The sequence below is a fragment of the Hydra vulgaris genome, chromosome 12 (assembly GCF_038396675.1).
Source record: "Hydra vulgaris chromosome 12, alternate assembly HydraT2T_AEP".
Classification (NCBI taxonomy): Eukaryota; Metazoa; Cnidaria; class Hydrozoa; order Anthoathecata; family Hydridae; genus Hydra; species Hydra vulgaris.
Window position 1 is genome coordinate 10,155,001 of NC_088931.1, and position 17,238 is coordinate 10,172,238.

The 17,238-nt window shown below is 27.2% G+C and overlaps 1 protein-coding gene across 4 annotated transcripts in view; it reads left to right on the forward strand.

The window, feature by feature from the left end:
- Positions 1–17,238, forward strand: part of LOC100197120 (anoctamin-4) — an 82,766-nt gene that overhangs the window by 7,018 nt on the left and 58,510 nt on the right. For all 4 annotated transcript variants that reach the window (XM_065811757.1, XM_065811756.1, XM_065811754.1 and 1 more), the window contains exon 2: positions 8,459–9,178. In XM_065811757.1, the coding sequence (XP_065667829.1) occupies positions 8,474–9,178 (705 nt within the window). In that variant the 5' untranslated portion in view covers positions 8,459–8,473. The remainder of the gene's footprint in view (positions 1–8,458; positions 9,179–17,238) is intronic.

The window sequence follows — 17,238 nt, forward strand, 5'->3', positions numbered from 1 at the left end:
AAAAAGCAACTGTTGTTAAACAACTTGCAATTCAGTTTAACAAAGATTTACCAGATATGCAACCAACACATGGACTAAGTGCTCTTAATGATGAAACGAAGCTATGCGTCATTAGTTTTTTTGAACAAGATGGTATATCCTGTCAGGCACCTGGAGTAAGAGATACGATTGTTTTAAGAAGTAATAAAGAAAAAAAGAAAATGCAAAAAAGGTATTTAACAATGAATATAAGTGAAGCATATCAAATATTTAAAAACGAACACACTGATTTTTCAATCAGTAAATCTAGGTTTGCTAGTTTGAGACCAGGTCATATACTTTTATCAAGCTTAATGCCTAGAAATGTTTGTTCATGTCAAAAACATGAAAACATTATCTTGTCACTCAAAGCATTACATTTCATCGATTTAAAAATTCCCCTTTATTCGCATGTTTTACCAAATACTTTAATGTGTCATGAGAAAAATGATAATTGTTGGAATAATCTTTGTGAAGCTTGTAAGGACAGAAAGTTATTACTCAAAACATACCAATTAGATGAAAAAAACCACAATACAGAAATTACCTGGTACCTTTGGGAGAAAGTTACGCAACTTAATGGAACTAAGTACCTCGAAAAAGCAATAAAAAAAGACAAAACCATAATTTTGTATAACATTGTTTGCAAAATGCTCCCCAAATTTCTTTTGCATTATTTTATAAAAGGAAAGCAATCAATGAGTTATGAAAACCAAAAAAAAGTTTTAAAAAGCAATCTTGATTCAGTTTTGTTACAAGTTGACTTTGTAGAAAACTTCTCAACTTTCTGGCAGGATGAAGTTCAGTCAGCACATTGGAACAAAAAATTAGAAACATTATTTACTGCTGTTAGCTGGCATGGTGACTCTTGTAAATCTGCCGTAATTATTTCTGATGATTTGAACCATTCAAGAAGTTCAGTTATTTATTTTATTGACTTGTTAATAACTAACCTTATTAGAAAGGATGTAAAATACTTGCAAGTTTGGTCTGATGGTCCTAGCAGTCAATTTAAAAATTGTTACATAGTAGCTTCAATTCCATGGCTTGAAAGCAAGCACAAAATTAAAATTTGCTGGAATTACTTTGCAACCTCACATGGTAAAGGACCATGCAATGGTATAGGAGCAACCATAAAATGATTAGCAACTCAAAAAATTGTTTGAAGAGAAGCTCTGATTAATGACACAACAGCATTTTATAAAGCCGTCAGAGATGAAAGTCAAGTAAACGTTTTCATGGTTGCTGCTGAAAAAATTAAAACTGCTTTTGATGGCACAGAAGTTGGAAAAATTATTAATAATGCTTGTAAAGCGCCTGGAATATTTAGTACCCATTGCTTAAAACAGTTTAATGATAAAATGGAAATGAAACCTTATTCAAGTACATCATACTTAGTTAATTAGATAAAGTTTAATAAAAAAATGTAGTTGAATTTTATTAGACTTTTTTTGAAATTATTATAAATAAACTGTTTTGTTATACTTTATTGTTATACCAATCTTACAAAAATCTGAACAAATTGGTTTCTTTTGTTTCAACTGTCTTTTTGATGATGTTATTGTCTTAATATTCAAAGATACTGTACTGGTCACACCATGGCGTCACGGTGTGACTTAAACTCCATTGATATATTTATGTGGTGTCTCCATTTAAATTTATAAAACATTTTAAAAATGTTATGAAACTATTATAACACCTTTTAAGTATCCAAGGCAAAACAAAAAAATATTTCAAAGTACGCACATGAGAAGAACTAATGTCATTTCTTCTAATGATAGAAAATCCTAGATAATTTTTGTCACGTTGTGACGCAACCTTTTAATGCATATACCTAAAAGTCTATAAAATATTAAAACTAAATAATTTTGTTTTTAGAAACTGTAATATATATAAAAATTTTTTAGTATCTTTAATTTTTAAATTTTTGATTTTAAATGCGCTAAAATCTGATGTTTTTCATAAAAAAAGTCTATGTCATGCCGTGACAACGTGGAATAGCCCTATTTTACTTTCTGCAATTTTGTCTTTACAATAAGTTCTTTATGATTTTCAGCTGCTCTTTTTTTTTTTACTTAATTTTCTTCTTTTTGTCAAGCTGTTTGTAAAAATCTTTTTTTACAGACAGCAAAAAAGTAAAAAATATGTTTCTCATTATATATTTTCTGTTTGATATTGCTTATTATTATTATATTAAATTTTTATTTTATCTTTTAAAAAGTAAAAAATAATTTTTTAATATAATAATTTTGTAACAATAATATTATTATTATTATTATTGTTGTTGTTATTATTATTATTATTATTATTATTATTATTATTATTATTATTATTATTATTATTATTGTTATTATTGTTATTATTATTATTATTATTATTATATTATATTAAAAAAATTATATTAAAAAAATTATTTTATAATTTTTGTTTACATTTTTGTTAGTTTATTTTATATTGTTTTAAAATGATGTAATAATCAAATTATAATTTATAATAATAATCAAATTAAAAAGTAATCCAATCATTTTAAAATTTTTGTGTGAACCTATGTTATTGCTATACTTTAAACAAATTCCACGTGTTTAAATCAATATATAAAGCAATATTTTAACTAATTAAAAGTGTTAAAAAAAGAAATTAGTACCAAAATCTTAATAATTCAAATTAAGTCAGCACACTCAACACAGATAGTGTAAGGTATATGATTGTTACTGTGAGACATCCGTCTTTTGAACATGTCTTCTCTGTTGCTCACAGTCTGCAGCATTTTGTCACAGTATCTCTACACAACAGTATATTTTTCCAAATGCAGAAAGGTGGTGGCCATTTTAAACACAGTCCAACGAGTGCTGCAGAATTAAATCAAAAACAAATTGAATTTGGACAAAAAACAAACAATTGGTAATTAATGGAAAACCTAAACATGGAATTATCTTTGGAAGAATGAAAAAAACTTGGGCAGTATTTAAACTTGCTTTTAGGCACTGTAAAAATCATACTGAGCAAATTAAAGCTGACAGATGTGCAGAGAATATCAATAATGGCGATCCTTTAAAGTTTTGGAACAGTGTGTATGAAATTAGTAATGTAAAGGCAACCAATCATGTTGCTGTTATGGGCAGAGTTACTGGTGACAAGGACATTGCCACTATGTGGATGAAACATTTTCAAGCACTATATAATTAATATATTTAATTTTAATATATAAAACACTTATATAATTTGCTTAATAATAACCAGCATATAATACAGTTTGAACAGAAAGTGCATTTTTCTTTGCTAGACATACCTGTTAGAGTTATCATTATAGATGTTACTAATGCTTTGTATAAACAAATAGAGAGAAAAGTTGCTGGACCAGATGACTTGTTTATGAAATTATTTATATATGGAGGACATAGACTGTCTCTCTAAGTTTTTATTTTTTTATTTATGCTTGTTGTGTGGACATTTGTCACCAAAATTTTGTGAAGCCACAATAATACCTCTAGTAAAATCTAAAATTGGAGACAGACGTAAATAATTGGAGAGCAATTGCAATTTCTCCCGTTTGTTCTAAAATACTTGAAGGTATTTTATTAGAAAGAAAAATTGTTGAAAAATCATTCCACTATGTCTTGTGCATATTATTTAAAAAAGACGGTTGAATACTATATTTTTAGAGGAAGTCATGTATTCACATGCTTTATAAATTTCAACAAAGCTTTTGATAGCGTTAATTATTGGAAACTGTTTCCTAAATTAATTGATCAGAGTATTGCCAAGAATGTTGTTTGTCTACTTGCATCTTGGTACAACAATCAAACTATGTTTGTCAGATGGCAGAAAGTAAACTTTGATAGCTTTAATATAAGCAATGGTGTACAACAAGGTGAAATTCTTTAACCGTTCTTGTTCATATTTTGTATAAGAAAACTGATTTTCAATATTTCAAATATGCATATTGGATGTAACATAAGTTAAACTTTTTTGAATTTTTTGGCATATGCCGACAATATCGTACTAATTGCTCCCTCTTGGTTTGCATTGCAAGAATTATTAATTGCATTAATTGTTGAAGTCACTGCCATTAACATGTCATTTCATACAAAAAAATTGCCATGTATGGTATTTAACCCAAAACAGAGATATAAGATTGTGTCAAGCAATTTTCCACTGTTTACCTTAGCTGGATGTGAATTAGTTTTCGTTGACAAATTCAAGTTTCTGCTTCATATAACAGAAAATGGTTTGTTTAATAATGCTGATATAAATAGAGGGGTTAAATGTCTTTATAGGTATACAAACATATTAATCAGACAATTCAAGAATTGCTCGATTAAGGTAAAAGTGCAGCTTTAACATACATTTGGACTAAAATTAGTCTATGGACTAATTTTAGTCCAAATACTATGTTAAAGCTAGATTCTTGTTACAAGAATTGTACTAAAATGTTTTTTTGAATATGACAAGTACTCAAGCACTACAAATATGTTAATGGTACTAGGCTTGTCTAACCTAGATACTTTATTACCTAACTACAGACTTAGCCTTTTAAATCAGTTAGTTACCTGTGCCAGCAGCAATGCAGCTGTGTATAGATTAAACAGAACTTTTAATTAATTTTTTTTTCTTAACTATGGACCTTTTACTTTACTTGTTGTCTAAATCAAATAAATAAATAAAAAGGAGTCTCTATATACAAGATATTCCAACCATATAAAATTTTAATCAACACAAGGTTGCTATGCTAACATCTGCTGAAATGGACATAATGCAGAAGTTGGAAATACTACTGGGGCCCTGCAGGTACTTAATATGTCTATATATATATTAAGTACCCTGCAGGTACTTAATATATATATATATATATATATATATATATATATATATATATATATATATATATATATATATATATATCAATCCCCACCATGTCCCTGGTAGTACCGCGCTCAACTTGTTTCTCCGCGCAGCGGCCTTGTTCGTCAAGGTTCGTGTTTCGGAGTTATAGAGTTAAGAGAGAGGGTTATAACCACAATTAAGTAGCCTCCTCATCTGTAGTGGCCTTCTGGGCCTTGGGGAGGTGAAATAACAAAAAATATATATATATATATATATATATATACATATATATATATATATATATATATATATATATATATATATATATATATATATATATATATATATATATATATATATACATATACATATATATATATATATATATATATATAGATATAGATATATATGTATATATATATATATATATATATATATATATATATATATATATATATATATATATATATATACTATATATATATATATATATATATATATATATATATATATATATATATATATATATATATATATATATACATATACATATATATATATATATATATAGATATAGATATAGATATAGATATATATGTATATATATATATATATATATATATATATATATATATATATATATATATTATATATATATATATATATATATATATATATATATATATTTAACATCTTCACTTCCAAAAAGGCTGCAAGCAACCACTATTAGAATTGGATGTTACTGGAAGAGAAAAGATGAAATTTACAGAGCAAGATAATGAATAACAGAAAAGGTTGCAAATTAGATGAATTATGAAAACAAGATGAATGAAACAAATTTCAAAGGTCTGATGTTCGAGGAAAAAAAATTAGATAAGTAAGAATTTTTGGAGCACTTAGGAACAGTCACAGTAAAAGGATGAGACTAAATTGAATGGCGAGTAACACAATAATTTTTAGTGGATTGCACAAGAGATGCTAGCTCTTTAGAGAAGTACCCATTACAGTATTTATAGAAAAGGGAAAGAGAAGCAATATTACGGCCATGTGATAATGGTTGGAGATTGCAAGAGCAGGTCCAACTATGTTTACAATGCATTTTTGCACCTTGTCTAAAAGAGAAAGGGCATTATTGGAAGATCCGCCCCAGATATGGCAACAGTATTCTATACAAGGACGGATTTGAGATTTATAGAGATTAAGAATAGAATCCTGAGTAATAAAGTGGCAAGCCTGATAAAGAGATGCAACTTAAGCAGATGCTAATTTTGCAATCAATTTGATATCTGGTTTCCAAGAAAGATCGGAAGTAGACGTTAATTCTAGAAGATGAAGGGTAGATGACTCATTGAGTACATTACCGTTCATAAATATAAGAAGATCTAGATTATTGTGATAACAATTAGCCAAAAAAAATTGAGTTTTATCTGAGATAAAGTTCACCAGCCACTGAGAGCCCCATGCTGTAGCAGAAGTGATATCCTTTTCAATCTTAAATGGCCTTTCATAACCATCAGAGAGTGTTGGCTTCTTATCAAGATAAGAATAAATGGTGTTATCATCAGCAAACAATGCCACCTTAGATGTCAGAATTTCTGGGAGATTATAATGTAATTTAAAAAGAGTACAGGACCAGGGAAAGAGCCTTGAGAAACCTCTGAAGTTACAGGATATAAAAAAGAGTGCTGTTCATCGAGAACAACTTTATACTACGATTGGTAAGGAAAGATTCAATAATCTTTAAGATCTTACCTGATATACCATAAGAAGAGAGCTTATGGAGAAGACCAGCATGCCAAAATTTATCGAAAGCTTTAGAAATGTCAAGAGCAATAGTCTTAGCCTCTCCACATTTATCTTATGCACAAAAAACTATAAAATCTATCAGTAAATATTGTTAACAAATCAGAACAAGAAGATTGAAATCCATATTAATGATTAGAAAGTAAGTTATTAGATTCAAGATGAGAGATTATGCGTTTTTTAATTAAAGATTCAAAAATCTTGCTTATGATAGTAAGAAGACTAATGGGACAGTAGTTAGATGAATCAGATCGCTTTCCAGAATTTTTGAAAATAGGGGTAACAGCTGCCACTTTCCAGCAGGCTGAAAAACAATACTCTGATAAGCACTTGTTAAGTAGTTTGGAAAGTGTAGGCAACAATATATATTGCCAAACTCAAATTATTCGAGGTTGTTACCATAAAACAATTTTTTGCTGACCTCAAACACTTTTAGGTTGGCAGTTAGGTCAACGTTGCTGAATGCTGACCATAATTCTGAGGGCTGTTGTTTTGTAGGGGTTTGTTGTGGAAGAACCTGTGGAAGCAACAACATCAAAGCCATCAAAGAGAAAGTTTGCTCTATTGGCTGCTTCATCAGAGTCTGATTCCAAATATGAGGAATACTCAATTAAGAACAATGTGCATCATTACAGAGCAGAGCCCACCATCATTACAGAAGCATGTTCATTACAGTGGTGGTCCAAACATGCAGGCTTACACAGCAGGTTCTACTCATGCATAGAAGTACTTGATGACAACTGCAACATTTGTATCCTGCAAAATGTTGTTTTCTCTTGCTGGTCATATTGTACAGGAAGAAATGAATTTCTTCATAATCTAAAAAATGGCTGTACTTGCAGTATCTGTAATCTGCCAATGGTGGATTTCTCTTGGTGGTCGTATTGAATAGAGTTTATTATCTGAAAATGTAAATGACCTTGTATGTTTTAGCAACTAACTTGGTGCAAATGAGTAAGTAAATGTAAATTTGGAAGAATAGATAAATGCAGTTGATTTATTTCACTCAACCTGCATTACTAAAATTTTTTTTTTTCTCTGTCTCTTAAAGGAGATTGATGTTAATGCTTGGAAGGGACCAGTTATTATTCTGACATAATTATAATCATAATTTTTTTTTATAAACTTAATAAAACTTTAAGGTTTTGTTTAATAATATTAATCTATTAATGTTTTATTTATATGTTAAAGCTATTATTTAAAGTTCAGTTTATGATATTAAGTTATATCTAATTTAATTACATTGATGTTTAAGTTAAGATTTACAAGGTATGTTAATTGCTACTAACTTTTCAATGCTGTAAAAAGCACTTTATTTGTTTTAAGTTTTGACAAACCTAATATTATAGAACACTACTTTTGGTTTCATTATTGAATTTTGTGTATGCTGCAATTATTGCGATTAATAGTAAATATATATATATATATATATATATATATATATATATATATATATATATATATATATATATATATATGTATATATATATATAAATATATATGTATATATATATATATATATATATATATATATATATATATATATATATATATATATAAATTATGTTGGTGTATTCTACAAACAGAGTGCTCAATGTTCTAAAAGAACAGAGCAATAATAAATTTATATATATATATGTATATATATATATGTATATATATATATGTATATATATATATATATATATATATATATATATATATATATATATATATATATATATATATATAAATGTATATATATAATATATATATATATATATATATATATATATATATATATATATATATATATATATATATATATATTTAGAAATCTTCTTCAAAAATGGAAATCAATGATATTGGTTGTGTAAAAAAAACCCAGTTACCTCCATTGAAAAATACAGTTGACTTTTATAAAAAATCCAAAGCTTTAACAAAAGATTTAGCACACAGCCCTGAATCTAATCTTTTGCATGAAAACATTTTACCAATGACAGATAAAAGTTTTGTTGAAAAAAGTAGTGTCATTAAAGATTTTTACAAAGAGTTGAAACCAATTAACAACAAAGCAGATAATCAAAATAATAATGTGATGAAAAATTCAAAAGATTTATTCAATATTGGCATTACAAATTCTGTTTATCAAAAATGTGAGTCCTCTAACGATAACGATGAAACACCAATAGGCTCTGAGCTTGTATCACCAAATCGAGAAACAGCTGAATTTGAATTTCTGTTTTTAAATTCAAAGGAAAATAAAAATACTTTAAATAAAATAAATAGCGACAACATATACAGTAAAGTTAAGGCTCACAAAAAAAAGAATAAGCATAGAAAAATATGCGACTTTATACTCGTGCATAATGTGTTGGATGATAATATAGAGAATAACTTGCAGCGAAAATCATTTGTTAATCAAATGAAAAGTGATGGTTTAGAAATTTCAGAAAAGGTGATAGGTGAATTAGTTTTCACTGAAATACATGCACCATTCAACAGATTGTGTAAAGAGGCAGAGTTAGTTTCTTTGCATATGCCTTTAGAAGGGGTAAGCTTAAAAATATATTTATTTATTTATTTCCAACTAGTTTTAAATTTTTTCAATTTTCAATTTTTTGTGTTATTCCCCTCCCTATACACAGTCGGCCAAACAGTGGACATTGCTTAAAAATCAATGTTACCAAAATAAATTTAAGTTAGTTGTTATTGAAAGCCAAATAAATTTCCAGTTCATAAAAAAAAAAAATTCATTTAAAAGCATAATGTGTTTAGGAAGTATACAAATTTGAATAATGTAAATTTGTTGCAAAAAATATGTAATAGGTATAAATGATACATAAAAGTCATTTTTGGCATTATATAAGAAAAAATGTCACTATATAAGCAGTGCTAATGTGATAATTGTATGTAGAAACAATCTTAGACTGCAGTTTATGGAAATGTGAATGTTAACATCATAGATTATAGCACAAAATTTTTTTTCACATGTTATACCTAATGAAACAACTAAAATTTAGCAAAATTTTAGTGTTTTTTAACTAATTTTTTATCAGAAAAAATAATTTCTCTCAAAAAGTGCTAAGTTGGCACAAATAAACCCATATATTTTAAAACTCCTATAACAAAGAGGAATAAGATGCTTTTTAACTAAATTGCGCCAACTTAGCACTTTTTAAAAAAAATGTAAAAGAATGACCCTACCCCTTTCAGTAAAAGTGTATGTCTAGAAATTAAAAAAAGGATTAAGTCCAATTTCTGACTAACATCTCCACTCTCCAGCCCTCTTTTCTATTGAACTTTTTTTTTTACTAAATTTAATCTAGTTAGTACCGCCATTAATTAAAAAAAATACTGCAGCATTGAAATTTGTTTTAAAATGAACAAATTGCAAAAGTTAAAATCAAAACCGAAGGCTTTGTGCTGTATATAGTAATAATATTTTTACTTTTCACGTGAACTCGTTTATATTTTGAATTATATTATTTTAAGTTTAAATCATTTTGTTTATATAGTTATTAGATAATGAATCAACAAAAATATTTATATTTTTAGTTTAATAACAATGAAGCTCACTGAATTTGAATTATTTGAAATTTTCATTGCTGAGGAGAATAAACAATCAAAAACTATTTCTGCAAACATAATAGGTTGTATACTAGTAATTGCTAAGGCAATTGGCTCTGATAAATTGATATTTGCACAAAAAAAGATATAAAATGGGTCTACCTTAATGATAATAGGTATAAAATGGGTCTACATTAATGAAATTGGAAAAAGAGGAACAACAACAACAGGTTACATAGCTAGAGAACTATTGCACAAAAAATCAAACAGGGATTTAATTATTGCACAATTACCTGCTTAAAATCATGCAACATTTCAAAAGTTCTAATCGGTGCTTTCAGTAATTCTTTGAGTATTTTCCTCAAAAAGAAAAATTTATGTGGATCAATATAACTATATTTGTCTATTTCTATTGTACAGATTTTTATTTATTCTTATTTAACGAGTTTTCACCTGTTACAAAAATAAATTTACCTGGATCAGTATAACACCATCGTCACAAACTGATAGGTCATTCTTGAGCGCTAATTTTGATCAATGAAGAAAGTGCTCTAGGAAATCTTTATAATTCAGGGTTAAAAAGTAGTAACAAAATATTAGGATTGATACTGGACTAACATACTAGACTTTCAAGGAAATTTTTCACTTTCAAAAAACTGCTAAGTTGTCAATTTACCATACACCATTAACTGAATGTGGATATCGCCTAATCAAAATTTTTTTGACAAGAGATACAAGTCAAAATCATTTTGCAAATTTTGGTATGAATGAGGACATTCTGATAAATATTCTCATAAACAAAATGTCTCTAAAAATATTTTATCTGAAGATGTCACATTTTAAAATGTTAACATATGAATAAATTATGTATTTTAGTACTTCTTTTGATAATTTCTATTATTTTGGCCATTGATGTACCTATGTTATCTTTGTATTACAAAATATACATACATATTTATAAACATATATACGTATTTTTGCTATAACCTATAAAAAAGCAAATTTTATGAAATTTTCAATATTTTGTTCTTTTAAATTATGACCTAAATATCCTGCAGCAAAATTATTTTTTAGTTTTTCCAAAATTTACACATAAAAACCTTTCCAAAAAGTCTTTAATCAACCCCATAGCACTTTCTGTTCAAAAGTTATGAACCAATGTCCGTGAAAACAGCTGTTTGGCCCACTGCTATAGTCAAAAGGACCACTACAGTTGAGGAGGTTTTTTTTTAATAATTATTGTGGTTACAACCCTCTTTTTTTTCATCTTTTCTCATCTTTTTGGCTCCAAAATACGAACCTTTACCAACATGGCCATTGCTCAGATTAACAAATTGACTGTGGTACTATTAGAGACGTGGCAGGGATTAAACTTTAAACTTCTTACTTATAAAGTGAGCACTCTACCACTATACCGCTATTGCATGATTTAGTAATGATAATCATTTGGGGCATTCCATGAAAAATTTTTGTGAGGTTCCATATAGGTTATCTTATAGTTTTCCAAGACTTTTTGTATGTATATTGTCACCCTAAAGCAATAGGGAAATATTTGTAAAAATACTGTTTCTAGATAATAGGACTTTAAATTATTGTGAGCTTTAGCAGAATTAAATAAATTTATATTCCAGATAAAAGATATGCTATTAGATAGGTAAATTAAGTTTTTAATATTAGGTAAATAATTAGTTGTTGCTTTTTACCTTCGTTGTTTTCATTTCCTTGTTACAACAATGATTTACAAGTACATCATTATGGTTTGTATTTGCAGTATTGATTAAAAAAATTTATGTTTGTTTGAAAATCATTAAATTTCTTATTTCTATCAATGATCTTTTTGAATATTTAACACTATATGAATCGACATTATTTGCAGAGGAAACAACTCTTATGTCAAGTAATACAAATATTAAATAATAAAGAAGACTTAATCACAGCTTGATAAAAAAAAAATACAAAGTTTACTAAAAGGTGCTATGCTAAGAAAATAGATAACACTAAAGCAATAATAATAACAAGCAAGCATACAAATAAAACTGCCAACAGACAATTTTTTAATTGAAATAGTTAACAAACTTACATTGCTAGGTGTCATTATTAACAACAAACTTTGGGAGTTTTTAGGAAAAAAGAATAGAGCTATTGAGCAAGAAAACGATGAAGATGGGAGTGAGTTCCAAAGGGTTTAAGTACAAGAAAAAAAACTGGACAAATAAAAGTTTGTAGAGCATGCAGAGACAAATACAGTAAATAAATAAGGTTTTGCTGAATGACAAGTCAAGCAAGAAAGAATTTTAGTTGATGGAACTAGAGATAATAGCTCCTTTGAGTAGTGACTATGATTGTATTTGTAGAAAAAAGAAAGAGATATGACTTTATGACAATGGGAAAGAGACTAAATAATGAAATCATTAATGTTGATTAGAAACAAAACAGGACCAAGGGTAGAACCTTGAGGTACCCCATATTACTGGGTTACTGGAAATTAAGAAGAGTGTTAGCCTTTAAGGATGACTTTAATAAAGCGGTTGGAAAGAAAAGATTTGATAATCTCAAAAACTTTCCCAGGTACACCAAGCTTATGAAGAAGACCAGCATGCCAAACTTTGTTGAAAGCTTTAAGTGCAACCCTCTCCGCCTCTATCTAATGCACAATAAAAATTTTCAGTCACAGCATTTAGCAAGTCAGCTGTGGAGCAAAAGGATTGAAAACTGTTTTGATTATCTTACAGTAAGTTATTTTACTCAAGATGGGATGTGAGAAATTTATTGATCAAAGACCCAAAGACCTTGCTAATAACAGAAAGAGGGCTGATTGGACAATAAATGGAGGGGTTCACCTGAGTATTTAAAAATTGGAACAACAGATGCCATTTTCCAGCAGGCAGGAAAACAAGACTCAGTCAAGCACTTATTAAATAGTTTAAAGATAATTGAAGAGGAGAACAACTTTGTAAGGCTATGACAGGAATATTGTGTGGACCACAACACATATAAAGTTGTATTAAGATATGACTTTATTTTACAATGTCAGTAGCATTAGAGCCAAGCCATTCAGTATGATGAGCATTAATAATAACAATAATATTTGCAGAGGGGTAAAGGGAGAGGGCATGGTCAATTTGATCAGAAATTACACCAAAAAGAGTTCAGTCTTGAGAAGATGGAGAACAATAAACAACAAAGAGAAATGTGATAGAGGGAAGAGGTGCTAACCAGAAGCACATAAAAGAATGGTCAAAGAATTTGAATCTGATTTTATGACAAATAGGTGAATTAATGCTTATGTATATACCCAAGCCAAGCATGTGACAATTGGAATCTTTGCCTATTAAAGGATAGTACCCATCAACTCTGAGATCTGAAGAAGGAATAGCAGAATTAATCTCACTAAGAGCAAGCAAGTCTGATGAATTTTGCAAGCGGTAAGATTCAGCTGTTGGAAGGTTGCTTTGCAGACCACAAATATTTGTAAAAGATATAATAAAACAGTTAGGTGATGTGCGATGGTTATTTGCGTTTAATATTTTGGGTTACTTTTGGCCTAGCTTTCTATGTTCTAGCTTCTTCTATTTTCTAGCTTCTATCTTTTAAGGTCTAGCCTTCTATGTTTGTTTACAATTGTTCTAAGCATTCACGTTATCTAACTTTGATTACAGCTCAAACCTAATAATATACAACACAAGAAAAGAAATAATATACAACATAAGAAATACAAAACCTAAGCAATGCATTCTATATGATTTTATTTTAACTACTCAAAATTAATAATCAACACTAAGATAAACTTCTAATCAATCAACAACTTATAGCTTACAACCTAATTTTATCTAGAGTGCTATAACTATGCAATAAAATAATTCATGATAATTAATAAACCAATAAATTTATTTAATTAATTTGGTTTTTTTTTTTTTTTAACATTGATAGCATCAAGTGTAATACTAGAATTAAAAACTTTTTAAACTTCAAATTATCTAGTAAAAATGGTGAACAAACATTCAAGACTTTTTTCAGCAATTACAATCAAAAACCAATGCAATGAAAACATCAAGCACCAAAAAAGTTATTTATTTTTTATAACCAACATTATCTCAATTGTAATTGTAACAATCATTAACAACATAAGTTTTGATGTCAAAATTAACAGATTAAACAACTATATTGACTTTTACTTCAGTGTAAAGAAAAAGGGAAAAATAAAAAACTCATGTTTATTGAATATTTTTTATTCTATCATTTATTTAGTATCTAAAATTTGTTTGTTATTCCAATTAGTATCTCAATTAACAACTCTTCTATTGACCAGCAATTGTATAAGACTTGTAGTCTTGTAGTCTATAAATTTAATAAAAAAAAAAAACTCCACTTTGTCAAAACAAAAACAAAAAAAGAGATTGTGCTTTCTATTAGATGGTATCAAAGATGGTGGTGTAACATGTGTTGCAACATGGAGATTCGCATTCGGTGATTTATCTAAAGTCTTTTGAGCTGATCCTGCATGACAATAATCCAATTCCCAACCCATGGAATTAGGAAAATTGAGGTTGGCTATGCTAATGGTACTATTGTTTTTATTTAAGGTTCCATAATATAGTTTCTTAGAAACATATTTTTTTCTATCTCTCTTAAATTATTATTATTACCCAGTACTATTATTAATTAACCAGTATTAGGTTGCCTCATTCACTCATGTAATTTTATTTCTTCTCTAAATAAATTTTTTTTAACACCTTTTTTTCCAATAATAAGCTTATTATTGTTCCATTCTAAAATAGTTAGATAAAACCAGGTAGATGGAGGTTTTAAAGCATTTTCATGAATTTTTATAAATTTAAACATAAATTTAAACATAAATTTAAACATAAATTTAAACATAAATTTAAACATAGATTTAAACATAGATTTAAACATAGACCTAAACATAGATTTGAACATAGATTTAAACATAAATTTAAGCATTCAAATAATCATTATTATTCTCATCAATTTTAAAAAAATTAAAGTGCATTTAAATACTTATTTGGATACAAATAAGTGCATTTAAACTTTTATTTGGATAAAAATAACTGCATTCAGATTTAGATGTGTTAATTTCATAAAAATAATTTAAATCTGAATCAGTTCTATCATTAAAGATAAAGGTAATAGTTTGAAAGAGTTAAATAATTTTTTAGAACTGTGGTTATTTGAATCCATTTTAGTGTTTAATAACTCAAAAAGTATATATAATTAAAAATCATATTAATATTGTTTATTATAGAGCAAATTTATCTTTTGATTATCATTTTTTTGTCTCTAAAACTTTTTCTTAATCTTCATTGTCATTTTGCAAGTCTTCTTTTTCTTTTGTTAGATCTATTGTTCTATATATACATCAAAATGCGGTAGTGGTGTAGTGCTAGAGTGCTCGCCTCATAAGCGAGAAGTTCCGAGTTCAATCCCCACCACACCCCTGATAGTACCGCGCTCAACTTGTTTCTCCGCACAGTGGCCTTGTTCGTCGAGGTTCGTGTTTCGGAGTTATAGAGTTGAGAGAGGGTTGTAACCACAAAAAGGAGCCTCCTCAACTGTAGTGGCCCTCTTAGCCTTGGGGAGGTGAATAATTAAAAAAAAAAAAAATTAACCATCATAGATATCAACATATCTTTAAATAGCAATATGTGTTAAATAAGGCAGACTTTTTTTGTAAATTTAACATAAAGATTATGATTTTCTTTTGAAATATTAATTACTTTTTCTAAATTAAACTTCATAGTGTGTCTACAACAACTTTGTTTACAAAAATGAATAATTTTTTTTTTGAAATTGTAGCATACATTTTTAATATTATTCTAATTTTTTTTTGCAGTGATGCAGCTTTGTCACTGAAATGAATTGTTCAAATTTTTTTGAACTAAAAAACTTTTAAATTTTATCCATAATTTTATACCAAAAAGGCTTTGATAAACAAATTTTTTTTTTTTTAAAGTAAATAAAACAAATGCAAAGTAAGTTATTTCAAAGGCAAAATTGTACTATATCATGTATTAAAAAAAAACACCCAAGTTAGTTTTTGCTTTAAGTTTTAAAATGTTGCAAGTAGGTTACTCAAATTTTTATAAAAATGGTATCCTTATAAATAATCAAACTGTTCACAAACCAATTCTATAAATTCAATATATATGAAATTATAAATTTGATTTTTGCCATTGATAAAAATTGACTTTATCAATTTTTAAGAGTTGACATAATGTAGGTACAAGTTTCTCAATAAAGTAGACATTATTACTTGGTACAGTGCATTTCAAAATCAAATAATCATGTTAAAATAAGATAAGGAAATTCAGCAGCAATTTGTCACCAATTCTATTCAAAGTTTAAATAATTTTACTGATTTAAGCTGATTGTTACAGATTAGATAATAATGCAATAAATATAATTTCATTAGATAAGTTTAAGTTGATAAAATGTTTTGAAGTTTAACAGATTTAATAATAAGTTAGACTTGATCTAGAAGTTTCCAAGATACAACATCGTAAGTATACAAATTTAATTTTCATCAAATAAATTACCAATTTAATAAATAGAAACCTCTTTTTATTCACAGCTTTCATTCAATTTCATCCATGAAGCATGTAATCTGTATTTGTTAATCTTTGATGTGATTTTTGTCACACTAAAGTCTTTATTTTTTTTTTTGAACATTAGGTTTAAGCAGTTTCACTTTTACCAAGTCTATTTTTACATCAAGTACTTTGGCAACAGTCTTTTATACACTTTTTTATATATATTATACTTTTTTATACTATATTATACTTTTATATATATATATATATATATATATATATATATATATATATATATATATATATATATATCCAGGTTCAAAACGATCTCTGGACAAATTTTCGCGTCACAGTAAGGAAGGAGGCGTGAACATATATATATATATATATATATATATATATATATATATATATATATATATATATATATATAATTATATATATATATATATATATATATATATATATATATATATATATATATATATATATATAT